We start from the raw sequence: 15,184 nt of genomic DNA on the forward strand, positions 1-15,184 counted from the left end.
ACGGACCTGATATCCTTCCGTAAGCGATTAAAAACTTGGTTATTCCCCTAAACGTCTTCTTCTTTTTATCCTGACACTATGACCATCCCCCCTCAATCCCCCTCCTGGTTTCGGCAGGTTGAGTATCAGCGCTGGGACACCCCCGGGTAGCTACGCGCGTTATAAACCCTAAAATAAATACAAATAAATAAAATAAGGAGGGTTGATAAAGTAAAATAAGGTTGCCCTTACTCTAAAGATTGTAAGGTAGTACATTGTTGAATACATTTATTTATCTGACTTTATTTACGAAGGGCAAAGCCTACCCAACCACCGAGTGCCAAGGCAGATGCTTCTTCAGGGGATCTGCAGTTCGTAAGGACTTATGTTCCTCTATCATGTTGTACTTGCTTGTTGTACCTTCTTTATTGGCCATGCCCAGTAATGCACAAAGTCAGCCACAACAGGTGACTAGGAATGAACAGACATGGACCACATTCTCAAATCTAATACTGCTGTCAATGTTATTATTCGGTAAATGTTTGACACAGTTTGTGAAACCTTATCACATCAATTAAAGACTTAAAATGTAGACAACAAATTCAAAATAATTCTAGTGCCTCAGTGCACTCTAAAGAAGGTGCACTCACTGGCATCCCCCCTACTTTTATTTTGAAATTATTTGGCCTTAGAAAGCTAGAATACGTAGACTTTAGACCGTGGCAGACTGCTAAACAGGCTTCCGCTGTGTTTGCTCCATGCCTAAAAGAGGGAGTGTAATTACCAATTACGCATTGGCATATTTGGCTTGTGGATAGGACTACGGCAAGGTTTTCTTAAAAGTCTGATGTCATCTGTGGACTACAGTGTAACCTCACATCACTCACATTAGAGACTTTTGAAACATGCATCAGGTCCACACAACAGGCCTGAATGACAGCAGGCCAAGCAGTGGCCTTGAAAATACAATTAAAGCATTTTGTGTTGCACAAAGCCTGTTTATAACATTATAAAAGTCACCTGTAAAGTGTGCCTTTTAGCCCTCCATGGTCTAGGTGAATAATGTTCAAACATTAGACATGTAAATTATGTTAACATGCAAGCATCTACAGTAATATGATTCCCAAAGTGCTATCTACTGCAAAGATTAAAACAGCTTTTCCATTGACACAGCTCCCAATATTCTTAAATAGAAAATGTTTGCCGAAGTAACACCATTATTGGAACATTGTACTATAGCATTATAGCCAGCCAGGCTAGCTTGAATCCAGGGGCACAGTAATGCCGAGTCCCACGTCTGGGCATACCTGGGGCACTTATGGCCAGAAAGCAAAAGACACACAATTGATTGATGGACGGAGTGTGGAACAACCATCAGGCCCAATAGAAGCTGGACTTTTTTCCGTGGTAGCAGAGAGATTGGCTGATTAGCCTTGGAAACTGTGCCGGGTGTTTAAGGAACTCTCCCTGAGAAGTGGGGACATTTAAAATATCAGCACATGAGCCACATTCATTTTTGACAGTGACTTTTAGAACATGGGCACTTGCTGCAAATGAGTAAAACTGTGTCTTGAACAAAATATATTATTCTAGAAATGAAACAGTATGAAATGTTCCCCCTAGAAACCCTTCCTTTATTTCTGTGCTAAAAACAAACGTGCTGCTAAATTCCAAGGGGCCTTTTGGAAAGGTATTCCCAAAGCACTGCAGTACCAAAGATTTATACATAGAGTACATTAAGTTTAAAGACATTTTTGTCTTTGTTTTTTTTTTACATCACTCCTGATTCCTGCATCAAGTTTTCTTCCATTTTTTGCCAATTTGCTCATTAAAGTGTTTTTGAAACAACTAAATTATCCTGGGAATTTTATTGTGCCTATTTCTTCACTTTCATGTTGTACTTGATACTGTTGTTCATGCCCTATGAGCACTTTTTACGGTGAGAAGCCTTTCTTCATGTTAGACAGAACAAAGTGTAACTTCATAATTTCTCACAGAAACCTGCAGTTACTTTTAAGAGAGGTGATGTTTTACCTTTGCGTGGAGCTAGGGGAATATCAAGGTATAAAAATATCCTGCTACCTTCATATGTCACTAGTCTACATCATCCGTTGATCAGTTTGGTTCCATGGAAGATTTAAAAGCACCCTCACTAAATGCTCCCATAAATCAGTCTAGACAGCCAAATGCAGCAAAAGTGTCTTCACTATGTCTCCTCTTATTATTATAATTCCAATGACAATGGCAAAAACCTGGAGACAAATCAGCCATAATAAGTCCCAGTGCTGCCACAAAACTGTGGTCTCTTACCAAGACACGAAGGGCGCTTTGAGCCAGTGTGGTCTGTTTATGGAGAGGCAGTCCGAGGAAGCTTGTCGGATGCTTGTTCACATGTTCCAAAAATATCTTCACAGACTCATTGGACAATCTGTTCATCAGTTTCATTCTAAAATACAGAATAAAATGTAAACACTGTATAATTATGGTATTTGAATTTGTAAAAATAAGCTGTACAATGTGGTGTCAGTTACCATCCCAGGCACATACCCCTCACCCATTAATCATGTCCTAGATTTTAAAATTCATTCACAAACTATACCCCCCCATACACACACACTCTACTGGGTTTGACAGCCATTTGAGGTGCTTCTGTTTGCATGCTATTTTATGTAAATGTAAAAAAGCTGAGGAAGAACAATGGATGATGAATCCAAACTCCTGAAAGTTAATTCAATAGCATTCCAGGGGTAGTGGAAATTACCTCCTATTTGAAAGGTGCTATTAGACCTGTCACCCTTAGGGTGTTCATCCCCCAGACCTTTTGCCTTCAGAACTCCTGTTATTACTGAATTTTTGTTTGCTGGCCTTGGTACTCTGTGTATTTTAACACTGCTGACCTGTGCTAAAGTGCTTGTGCTCTCGCCTTTAAATATGGTAGAATTGGCCTACACCCAATTGGCATATTTAATTTACTTGCAAATCCCTAGAAAAGTGGTACTACATTTACCCAGGGCCTGTAAATTAGATGTTACAAGTTGGTCTGCAACACTTATTGTGCCACCCACTTAGGTAGCCCTGCAAACATGTCCCAGGCCTGCCACTGCAGCCTGTGGGTGTGGTTTTAAACTGCCATTTCGTCCTGGCAAAATAAAAATGTTGACAGGCCCGAACCTTCCTTTTAATACATATGTCACCCCCAGGGTAGGCCCTGAACAGCCAACAGGGCAGGGAGCAGTATTTCAAATGTTGGACATGTACCCTTATGTTTTACATGTCCTAAATTCATTTTTCACTACTGCAAGACTACCTCTCCCATAGTATAAGACCAGGCTACCTTATTACATTTAATATGTGCTTACTTTCAATTGGGAGCAGGCGGACAGATTGAGTTTGGTGACTAAAGAATTGTAATTAAAAACCCTCTTGAATGGTAAAGTCAGATTTTTTATCACAATTCTGAAACAACTACTTTCTGAAAGTTGGCATTTTATTGTACCAAGAATTTGGTATCTGCTGTCTGTACCCTGGGTCACATGACTAGGTGTAATTGGCAATTGGTCTTTGTATATTGCTCCCAGACAGTGAGATAAAGAGTAGCTAGTCGTTGGCACGATGGGTCACTCTGAGGTTACGAGGGGGAGGATAACAAAGGCCCTGTGTGAGCACTCTCACAAAGGGGTCTGCCACTCATCTATTATGTCCACAGACAATCTAGGACCAGGGCAGGGAGGTAGGAAATTCCAAGCACCTCTGTGGAGTGACAGCCTCTAGAAGCTTCTCCTACTTCAAAGTGGGCATCAGGTATAAATATTCGACCTCAGACTGTAAGCCTTCAGTAGGCATCTGAACCTGTGGAAGGCTCCGAAGACGGACTGCTGGGCAATGTTGCTGCACGAAGGACTGCTGCTCTCCTACCTGAATGAGAAGGACTGAACGTGTATCTTAAACCCAGGACTACCAGAGTGACTTCTAGGGCCACTTGTCTGGCATTCTGATCAGAAGCCTCAGGAACAAAACAGGCTTACTCCCTCTTGAACCCAGCATCTGGCTCTGCCAGCTGTGAGTCCTGCTTTCCCAACAGGTGCCATCCCAGTCCTGGACTCTTGGAAGTGGGCCTGAAGGTGATCTGCCAGCTCAACTGTGGTGCCAGCAGAAACCGATGCATTGCCTTCCAGAAACTCAGTAACGGCGCTGCTGCGCATCGCCACATCAAACTCCGCATCGGATCCACCGTGTGTGACAAATCCCAGACCAAGATCTTTGCATCCCAAGCCTCTCATTGATAGCATCCTTGACAATGACGCAAGACAGCCCATTGCAAGTCCAGCAGCTTCCTTGGAATCGCCGCTGCGTGATGCAGGTCATTTCATTGCAAGCCCCTCATCAACAGCATCCTCAGAACCACCTGTAACCGACGATGTGCGATGCATCTCCCCACCAAGACCACACATCGCCTCAGATGTGTGACGCATCCTCGACGCAGACCTCGCAGTGCTCCACTACTAGGAATTAAGGAACTCTTGTTCACCGGTCCTAACTTGGTCCCTCTGGCCGGCCTGTGCTCAATCGCGTCGACCTGAACTTGTGTCTTTGTCCAGATCTTATGTGACCAGATAACTACAGTTGGCGCCTTGGGATTTTGGTGCTATTTTCACTTAAAATTTTTAAATTGCATATCTCCATTTCTACTGGTTCGTTTTTTGTCATTTTGACCTTAAATTATTTAGTAAATTCAACTCTATTTTGGTAAATTGGATTTGGATTTTTCTTGTGTGGTATTTCACTTTATAACTGTTTGAAGTGCTGCAGAAATACTTTACACATTGTCTCTTCGTTAAGCCTGACTGCTCTGTGCCAAGCTAACAGAGGGTTGAGCACAGGTTAATTTAGGGATTGCTTGTGACTACAACCTAAACGAGTATTATGTTTGCTTCTAGAGTAGGGTTTCACTCTCCTCAACCAGAATCCCAATTTCTTATGTGTCTTTAAGGTTCTTCCATTAAACCTCAACAGTCAATGCTTGATGAGCCTTGATGTGGAGGCCCTTTACATCAGAATCTGACAGTGGTAGTGCAAAATTGCCCTATGTGGACAGACTGTCCCTCCAGACAGAAATGGCTTTCTTGACCTTGACACCCATCTCTTTTGTCATGAAATGTGAAGAATTAGCCTGGATAAGGACTTTTAAAACAAGATATACCTACAAATTGGCAGCACTTCTATTTGGGCTTCCTTTGCTGAACATTTGGTGAACCTTCATGTCCATTCATAAACTAAGACAATTTTTACCATCAGCAATCTAACATCAAAAAATAGCTCCAGGGTAAAATTATTATCTGGTGTTTCAAAAATCAATGGTATTTTGTGATCTGCAATGGTGACAAGAGGTCTACAGTTAAGTTCCTCTCTTGTCTTAACAACGAACATACACATGCCTTAATTTTACTGACACCACAAGGAAAACATAAGTGGCATTCTTGAACAGTAGATAACACATTAAGATAAATAACTGAATCTTGCTGTTGGGATTGACTGCTATCATCAAAAGGTACTTTTCAACCACTCACCCCCAGTCAAGAGATCTGGGTTTAATCCATGATTATTTTGCTCATTATGTCAAAACAGTTTGGATTCAGCCATATGCAAATCGGCCTTGACCCTGCTCCTCACAAGCCTGTCTGACCCACCAGGCCAGGTTCTCCCTGGACGGGAAACAAGGATCCTGGTACCGGTTATGGAGTATCAGCCAGGCTAACTTGAATCCAGTCGCAAAGCGAGCAAGGGACCCACGTCTGTGCATACCCTTGGCCTCCTAGGGCAAACATAGCAATCACAGTAAGATGATGGAAGGTGTGCTGAAACTTTTCAACCACTCATGCCTAGTCAATAAATCTGGGTTTAATCTATCTTTATTTTGCTCACTATGCCACCCAAGTTTGGACCGAGCCATATGCAAATCAGTCTTGACCCTGCTTCTCATGGGTGCCTGGCTAATGAGGGGTGATACCCCAAAACCGGTACCAGGTTGCTTGTTTTGGGTCCAAAGAGGACTTGGTCTGGCAGTTAGGTCTGGAGATGCAGGGTCATGGCTGATTTGCATATGGCTGGGTCCAAACTGGGGTGGCATAGTGAGCAGAAGAACGACGATGGACTCAACGGAGATCAGTGATTGGGGTGAGTGCCTGCAAAGTTTCAGCACTCTGTCCATCATCATATTGTGTTTGCTCATACCAAATAAGACAACTTCAATACTGAGGTAGAAGAAACCACCTCTGGGCTCAACTATAGAGCTATTTCCCTGTGAGGAGTAAATTGTTGGCGCAACATAGTCAAATATCTGTACGACTTAGGCACTGATGATGATTCAAAAAGTTGCTTAGACATTTTCAATTAATCTTAATCTTCATAAAGGACTGCCAGGCCACGTTCATTAGATGGTATTGTATTTAGCCCTCTTGGGAAGTGACTGCATTATACCAAAGGTCTTAGTTCTTCCCTACATTTGAGTCCAGGCTTGATGACTCAGGAATCATCATGGGCATTTAAACTTTCTTGGTGCCATGGTGCCGATCCAGAGCATTTATCCACATCCTGGATGGCCTGCTCAGCCTCCTCTGGAGACCCAGTAGCAGAGTGAAGAGACTGCAAGAAAGGAGCGGCCCTATTCTGGGAAGGCATGCTCTGCACTATAGTATGATATAGAGTTACAAAATATACAAATATATTAATGTATGACATGAAGCACTGCCACTACATGCAAGCCATTCATAATACTTTCACACTCAAATTCTCTCCCCCATGATAGCGAGAAGTCCCAGTAGGCGACCCGGGAGCTCAAAGGGCGAAGCAGAAAGGTAGTAACAGAGCCCAATCAGTGCCTATGTAGATACTGAATGACATTTTGAATGATACCACTAATAAGGGGTGGTACTCTGAACTGAGGGATAATTATTTGCTCCATTTGGCTCATCTGAGGGAGTAAAAAGGACTGTGAACTCCAAGTAATTTTACAAGAATCACTAGAACTGAAACAATGTTTACAAGGCCACAATGAGTGTTCCAACAACATACTCATATCAAGTACAGACGTTTTGACATACTACTATTTTGTCATTTTTCTCGACAGGAAAAAGCACCTTGTGAAACCAATGAATTACAAAAAAATACTCAGGTGCTCTTTCTAATTGATTAGTTGTCTTCTATGTCTATTACCCAACAAGCATGCAATGTGTTTTTTCTGGACCTGACAGAGTCCTAATGAATGTGCCTGGCCCTTCGTGGGCGTTAATACTAACAGAAACATTTTCACGTAACTTCATATATCTGAAGTGACGCACCAATTTTCCATTTGCTTTTAATGTTGAAATGGATGGGTCCCTGTAAGCTATTTTATTCAAATGGTAGGTCTCATATATGATGGTGACACACCAACTAGGGCTGATAACAGGTCCATCCTTTTATCATAGAACAAGTGGTCACCAGTCAACCACTAGTTCAGGGAGTCCCTAGGATGACATTATATTTGTTTCTTCCTCCACAACCATATTTTTACCCTGTTTTCATAGTGACATGTAATTTCCCAACTGGAGGGAGATACCTCAATACAGGAGCAGACCTGATAAAGACACATGCCACATACTGTGTGCGGGGATTTGCATTTATTTTATGCTGACTTCCTCTAATGAGATGTTTACATGTTGTCATCCTTTCCCTTGTAGATAGAGGCACATTAGGAAAATGGTTGGCTAGACCTGTAAGCGAGCTTCAGAGGGGATTATATTACATGTGAATACATAGTAACAGAAATGCCATCAAGCACTATTTCATTCCCCTTAAGATCACAGGCTTAATCCCCTGAGATCACAGGCTTCAGCCTTTGTTACACCCATAGTCCTTCACGAGCTTCCTAGGCGAATGGCAAAAAGTGGAAATTATAGAAAGTGAACAGGGTTCTTAGAATCCTGACTACTTTCCCACTGCTGCCTTCTTGATCCCTGAAACCAGGTGCAGCAAGATAATTGGTATTAGTATTTTATTTATTCAAGAGACTGTAGAGTGTGCAGCTACCCAATAGGGTCTCCCGGCGCTAGAGGCAGACAGTCGCAAGAGGCACAGCAATACTACCAGGTGGCTGACTAAGTCAGGGCAGTTAAAGAGCATGTTTTATATGTTCTTACGAAAGGTAAGCAACGAGTCACAGTTCCTAAGAGCTACCAAAAGAGAGTTCCAGAGTTTTGGTGCTAAAACAGAGAAAGAGCGCCCCTTAATACGAGCTCTGCGAAATCTAGGCGTGGTGAGCAGTGCGAGATTGGCTGATCACAGTGATCGGGAAGGGACATACGGGGACACCAGATCTTGGATATAGGAAGGGGCGAGACCGTATCTAGCTCGAAAAATGTAGCATAAGGCCTTAAATGTAATCCGTTTGTCAACCTTCAGCCTGTACAATTTATGGAGCAGGAGAGAGACGGAAGCATGTCTCGGCAACAGGAAAAGAGGGCGGGTGGCCGTGTTCTGGAAAATCTGCAAGCGATGAATGAAGGCTTTATCGGCGCCCAGATACAGTACATTTCCATAGTCCAGTCTGGACGTTACCAAGGCCTGCATCACTGTTCTCTGGGAACTTAGAGGAATCAGCCAAAGGATTTTCTTGAGCCATTTCAAAACGAAAAAGAAGGAGGCTGTGAGCTTGGAGATCTGCGGTTTCAGGGAGAGATTCTTATCAATGATAAAACCGAGATTCTAAACCTTATCAACCGACATGGGTAGGGGCCCCAATAAGGCGGGCCAGTGGTTAAGTCACCAAAGTTCAGGATTATTACCCAGGATCAGGACTTCGGGTTTATTGTCATTGAATTTAAGGGCATTTTTGTTAATCCCTAGGGCGACGTTGAGCAGGCCTTGCCTAAGGGTGGAGAGATCTTTATTTTAAGTATCAGATAGTGAGAAAATAATCTGAGAGTCATCCACATATGAAAATACAGTGAGACTAGACTCTTCAATCACTTCCATCAAAGGGTGAAGGTAAATGTTAAAAAGCAGAGGGCTCAGTATAGATCCCGGAGGAACTCCCAAGGTCAGTGTTAAGGTCTAGAGGTGTTGTTTGCTGATAAGACCTAAAATGTTTGGTTTTTCAGAAAAGAAGATAGCCATTTCTAAGCAGTGCCAGCAATACCTAAAGCCTCCAATCTGTCCAGAAGAATGGAGTGTGAGACCGTATTGAAAGCCGCACTTAAATCCAGGAGAAAAATGGCGGCTGTCCCACCAGAGTCGAGTTCTTGCCTCAGGACTTCTGTGGCTCCAAGTAGGACGGATTCGGTGCTATGGCATGCCTTAAACCCAGACTGGGATGGGTGCAGCAGGTTGTGAGCAGTAACAACAGAAGAGGGGTGGATGTTAACATGTTTTTCCAGAATTTTGGAGAAAATCGAGAGTAGAAAGATTGGCCTAAAAGTTGACCAACTCTGGTGGTCAAGGTCATTCTTCTTGAGCAGAGGGAGTCCCAAAGCATGCTTCCAATTCTGAGGTACCATACCCGTGATCAAGGAGGAATTAAGAAGATCCAGATACTGTAAGGGCAGCCTCCTCTAACAATATGAGTTTTTGTGGTGAGAGGGGATCAAGCGGAGAGCCAGACTTGATGGTAGCCAGTGAGGTTTGCCATAGTGCATGATCCAAAAGGGGCCATGCATCGATTTTAAGGGCTTGCCTGACTTGGTTGTGGGCTGACCATCCACTGGATGCGGGACCAGTGGCCCGAGTGGTTGGGTGTCAGCAATAGGCGGAGTCACTAACATAGAAGCATCAGCTTCTAGTTGCCGAAGAATTAGCTAAACTTTATTTAGAAAAAAAGACGCAAGTTCGTCACACTGTTGTGAGAAAGGGAGGGGGTAGCGTGAATGTCCTCGCTGCGGACAGATCATTTACTACTTCAAACAGAATTGTTTGACAGTTTTGAGCGTTGGTAATCAATTCTGTGTAGTAGCCTGCCCATGCAGATTTGCAAGAGGCATGGTATTTTTCTAAAGCCGCTACATATTCAACCTTGGCTATGGGAGCATAATGCTTTCTCCAAACCCTTTCAAGGGATTTACAGCCCTTTTTTTCTGAGCAAAGATTATTATTAAACCAGGGTGCCGGGGGGACGCATTCTGCCTTGTGTTTTAGATGATCCAGGCAGAATTGAGTTAGTGGCCATTTCAAGCCAGTGATGTATCGCGATTTGATCTTTATCCGTTGTGCGAACCAGAGCAGGGATGGTATGTAAAAGACGTTTGTTTAGTTCCAACATGTCCAGTTTAGCCCAATTTGCCTGTTAGTAGTTTGTCGTAATGACTGAGATAAAGAGGAAAAAGGGACTGTGATATTGAAAGGTACTGCGTAATGATCAGTCCAACAAAGTTGGAGTGGGGGGGGTCAACGGAGAGGGAAGAGAGGTTGGAGAAGATGAGGTCCAATAGATGGCCCACTATGTGGTTGGCTGCCGAAATTTGAAGAGAGTGATTAAGTGATCCCAAATCTTCTATGAGGGTTAAGGATAGTTTATTTTTGGGGTCCTCAAGGTGCAAATTAATGTCTCCAAGCAAAGTAAAATTAGCTGCCTGTAGGATATGTGGTGTCAAATAATCTGGTAAGACTGCGCACCAATTAGTAGGCGGTCCTGGAGGACGGTATATAAGGGCCCCAGAAAGTGTGAATTTGGGTGAGACAACGAGAAGTGAAGAGCCTCGCAGTTAGGGATTTGAAGGTCTTTATTATTACATTTGTAGTCCTTTTTTATAGATAATGGCAATGCCTCCACCTATTCTGTGTGGTCTATTTAAGCCCAGAGTGCAAAGTTGGCAGGGAGGGCAGAAATTATATCAGGTGAAGAACCCTCATGGAGGCATGTTTCAGTTAAGAAGATTGTGTCGGGGTCCATATCACAGAGAAAATTAAATAAGTGACACTGATTTTTTGGGAGGGAGCTACAGTTTAAAGAGAAGCAACCTGAGTATTTTAAGTTGGCACCAAAGGGAAAGCGAGAGGGTGCAGCAACCTCAACTTGACAATAATGGTTGTAAAGCTGTTTCTAAAGGCTACGAAAAGTTCACTCTTACTAGCCTCTGTGGGCAGATTATTCAATCTACCCTTGGCATTATAGATAACACTCATCTCTACTGTCCTTAAAACCACTTAGTCACTGGGATAATTAATTTGTATTTGTCTGAAGAACAAGAGTGCTTTAACAGCATGTAAAACCAGATTCTTTTTCTCAAGTAAAATGAATCAGGATCCTTGCCATGTAAAGCCTCAGGATCCTTGCCATGTAAAGCCTGACATCTCTTAAAGTGTTGAAAAACACTATTAAGAGGGAGCCAGTCCAGCTTTTAAAAAGCAAGTATCATGCATTTGAATGGGAACATACCTCATTTTAGAGCGTCTCTGGATGACGCAACGATTGCTATGTTAGTACGGTATTGAAAGCATTGCAACGATTACATTTGGCCTCTATGATCACCTCTGCTAGCTGGGCTAAATTGTCCTCATATGATATTTGTCTCACCTGTGCCAACAGCTCTCTCTACCCTTATTCCGCCCTATAATTTCTAATTCATTCTTCAGAGTGAGTTGTCGTGTACCTTGCTGACTCACTGTGATTCACTTGCGATCTCTGGGAGGTTTCATAGTTGTTGTTTTTTGTTGTTGCTCAGAGTCTGCTTCTTTCACAGTCCCAGAAAACGAATTCATGCAACTCGAGTGTCCACAAAAAACCTGCCTTTTACGGACTACGTTTTAAAAAAGCGTTGAGTAGAATACATGTAATAAAATATTCACCACAGGTAACAAGCATTCACAAAGTCTGCATTCAGTAAAAGGATTTGAAAAATGTTGATAGATACGCACGGTAGGTCCATGATAAATTCTGGTCCAAGCCGCGTCAGAGCCTCTTTGGATAGCCAAGACCGCCTCTGGATTTCGTCAAGGATACATCTCCTCTAAAAATCACAAAACGCCATATTGGTGAACTCTTATAACTCAATACATTCTAAGTGGAATATTTAATATTCATGAAAGAGAACTAATTGGAACATATGCCGTATCGCTGAGAAGCAGAACGCATCAAGGTAATTCACACTGACTCTGCCCATCTGACCCTGGTCAGGACCCTGGGGCTGAAGTTCCTTAACTCCTATTCTTGGCGCGCACTCCCTTAGCAGCTGCTGTTGCTTGGACTATGTTCTTGGATACTGACTCTTTCCATCCATCCTTTCACCTTCGAGGTAAAGGGTTAGGGTATTCTTTTATACAAACAGTCTTTCTTTTTTGTTTTGAATAACATTGCTTTATATTTAATCCTTTGTAGTCAAAATAATTAAGGGATATTTGGCATTCCAATGGCAATTTGTTCTCATTATTACTCATTTTTGCTTTTTATTAGCTATTTGTTTCCTTTTACTTGAAAGCCGTAAATGTTTATTTTTTACTGCATTGTTGTTTGCTTGTTGTAGCCCCTCTCTACACGCGCCTTCTCTTTGGTTTACTTAATCAGGTTGGTAAACTTCCAAATGCTATCTTCACTGCGACTACTGTTCCCTGAGTCTGACTCGCTGATTTCATACATCTACCATCCATACCTTTCAGCCTCACATGAATGTGCAGTTCAACATTGTCTACTGAACGCAGAAATGGACTCGGGTGCATTTGTAACCAGCTCAGTCACACAGGTGTGCTTTAAGATGCAGGTAAACTGAATTTGAAAACCCTGGGTATAATGCAGAGGTCATCGCTGACTAAGCTACAGCATTCTGCCTGACTTCCACCAGAGGGGGCAAGACCTAGATACACGCATGGCAGGGCAGCTCCTGGTATACGCAGAAAGACGCTCAAATCATTACCGTGTTTCTGTTAAGTCCTGTTGGGATCCCATACATATGTTTGACAACTTCCAGAAATTCAGCGCGTGAACTCCACTTCCTTAGAGTGCCGCAGTCTATTCCTCCTGCAAGGGTTCCCAGTTCCCTGCTCAAAAAGACAATCTATTTTCAGTCTAAATGAGCGTGCCTCTTTGCACAGGGTTCAAATGCGGATACTTACATCAAGTGACGAAACAAGAAGCAGCAGATAAAATTGTATTATGTACAGTACAGAAAACAATTATTCCTTCTAAGTAGGCCATTATCTAAAGTGGAGGTCAGCAACCCCTTTTAAAAAAACAATTGCGACATAGACGATCTACAAAAGATGGTATGAAATGTATAAAGACATAGCATGGGACCATACATTATGCGTGTACTGAGACAATAAGAGTGATGCAGAAAAATTGTAGAAATGGCCACTGTAAGTACTGCACTATCCAGCGCAGTTTTGACAACTAGAAGTGTCTATTTTATCTATGTGAAGATATGTTTTACTATAGCTGACCAATAGACTCGTTTACAACAATAACAGATACAACATAACAGGCATCGTGTTGGACTGGCCTTTCAGGCAGTCTGGCGCTGAAAAGGGCAATTTGTAGGAACCGTTCTGGCCTCTTGGGCCGTTAAAGGAGCGGGGCCAAAGAACCAGCCCACACACTGGCCCTTCCAACGGGCCACCGTGGCAGAGCCAGAATGCCCCCGAAAGACCAGTCCAGCACTGACCAGAAATAACGAGTCCGCGTTAGAAAGACAGTTCTCCTGTCAGTTTTATAATTTGCAACCCAAAAGACATATATTGTGTACGACAGGCACATTTTATTTATTTTCGATGAATAAGCACAACTTGAGTACATTTCCATATCAAACCAAGGAAATCCAAAGAGGTTCAAACTCACTGGATTGAGTCTCTAGTTGTGTTCGTGGTGTCTTGAAGCTTCTGCCAAAGAAACTGAGTCTGTTTACAGGGTAAAGAAAGAACAATATGAAATTAAACATTTCTGTTCCATTGTCCTTTTGCAAAGCTAGCGCTGCAGAAGCTCGGTGTTCAGGGAACCATAACTGAAATAAGAATATAGTCAGTCGTGCACCTGCCCTTGAACACGGCCTCCAAGAACGGATGCCCGCTCCACCCCTCTGGCTTCTTGCTCATTAGCAGTCAACAGTTAAACTAGGAGTGCAACAAGTATTTTAGACTTTTATTCGACTGGGGCAAGGGGTATTCATTCCAAACGTCTATTCATATAAGCTATTTTCAAACGTATTTTACCTCCAGCTATAGAAGAAATCTTGGTCTACATGTATTTATTTAAGCTGTTCGGCCTTAAGTCAGGCACTTATCCGTATTCGTAAGTGATGTACCACCGTCCACCGACCTGTCAGACTCTAACAAATACCCATCAATTTGCATAGAAAATTGTGAGATTTATGAGGCAAGTGATGTAGCGCCTAAAGGTTTTGAAATTTGTAGGGGTGCATCATATTCACCGTTAGTTGGCACCCGCATATAATCAATGTATATTTAGATGTGTCGTGCGAAATGTATTAAGAAATGTATTAGCTATATCGCAACATAGAAGTGTTAGAGATGTGAACACATATTGTGAATGTATTCAGTAAAATGCATGACGATTAGTTTCCGTTCAATGCAATGTATTAGGTTAAACGTGTGACATGATTAAAATTACTCATGTAGGTCGCTTATTCATGTATATGAAAGTAAAAGCACTAATGCTTAGAATGTGATTTAATAGCATGTTCAACCGAGTAGACGCCCGAATGCACATATATCGTTGAGAAGAAAGGCCTGTTATTTCTTATGTTAGCTGAATGCGGTAGGCCGCAATGATTTATTCTGGTAGAGGTTTTGGGCTGCAGTAAATTGTAAAGTTAAAAGATGCGAAGTATTTCTCCATCCCATGATCTCACCGCAGGTGCAAGGACAGTTGGTTCGTTAGTAGAAAAGGTCTTTGTCTAAGAGTTGAATTATGGGGGAAGCCAGACATGGGAGTACTTTGGAATGTGCCAATCGCAACTCTTAGTGCGGACGGTGTCTGGGACCCAAGGCCAAGCTGATGGACGATGGAGGATGGACAGCTCTGGATGGAAAATTACTGGAAGAAGACCTGGTCGAGGAGGTGTCCCGGAGGGCGTGTTCTATGATTTGGGACATTGTATTAGGGACAGCGCCCCGTGGGTTGAGAAAGAGAAGAGGTGGGCGAGGAGCTAGAAGGAGCACTTTAGATCAAGCTCTCTCTAAGTGAAGACTTCTTAGGAAGTTTCACTTCTGACACCTTTTCACGATT

At 42.7% G+C, this 15,184-nt stretch overlaps 1 protein-coding gene across 1 annotated transcript in view; it reads right to left on the reverse strand.

The window, feature by feature from the left end:
• The window catches only part of STRC (stereocilin), a 378,265-nt gene that overhangs the window by 153,901 nt on the left and 209,180 nt on the right, over nucleotides 1–15,184 (reverse strand). Inside the window, exons 15-18 of the mRNA XM_085646154.1 lie at nucleotides 13,778–13,836; nucleotides 12,858–12,981; nucleotides 11,866–11,957; nucleotides 2,290–2,425 (exon numbers count right to left, since the gene is read on the reverse strand). Coding sequence (XP_085502280.1) covers nucleotides 2,290–2,425; nucleotides 11,866–11,957; nucleotides 12,858–12,981; nucleotides 13,778–13,836 — 411 coding nt within the window. The remainder of the gene's footprint in view (nucleotides 1–2,289; nucleotides 2,426–11,865; nucleotides 11,958–12,857; nucleotides 12,982–13,777; nucleotides 13,837–15,184) is intronic.

The sequence above is a fragment of the Triturus cristatus genome, chromosome 3_1, assembly GCF_964204655.1.
Source record: "Triturus cristatus chromosome 3_1, aTriCri1.1, whole genome shotgun sequence".
NCBI classification, from domain to species: Eukaryota; Metazoa; Chordata; class Amphibia; order Caudata; family Salamandridae; genus Triturus; species Triturus cristatus.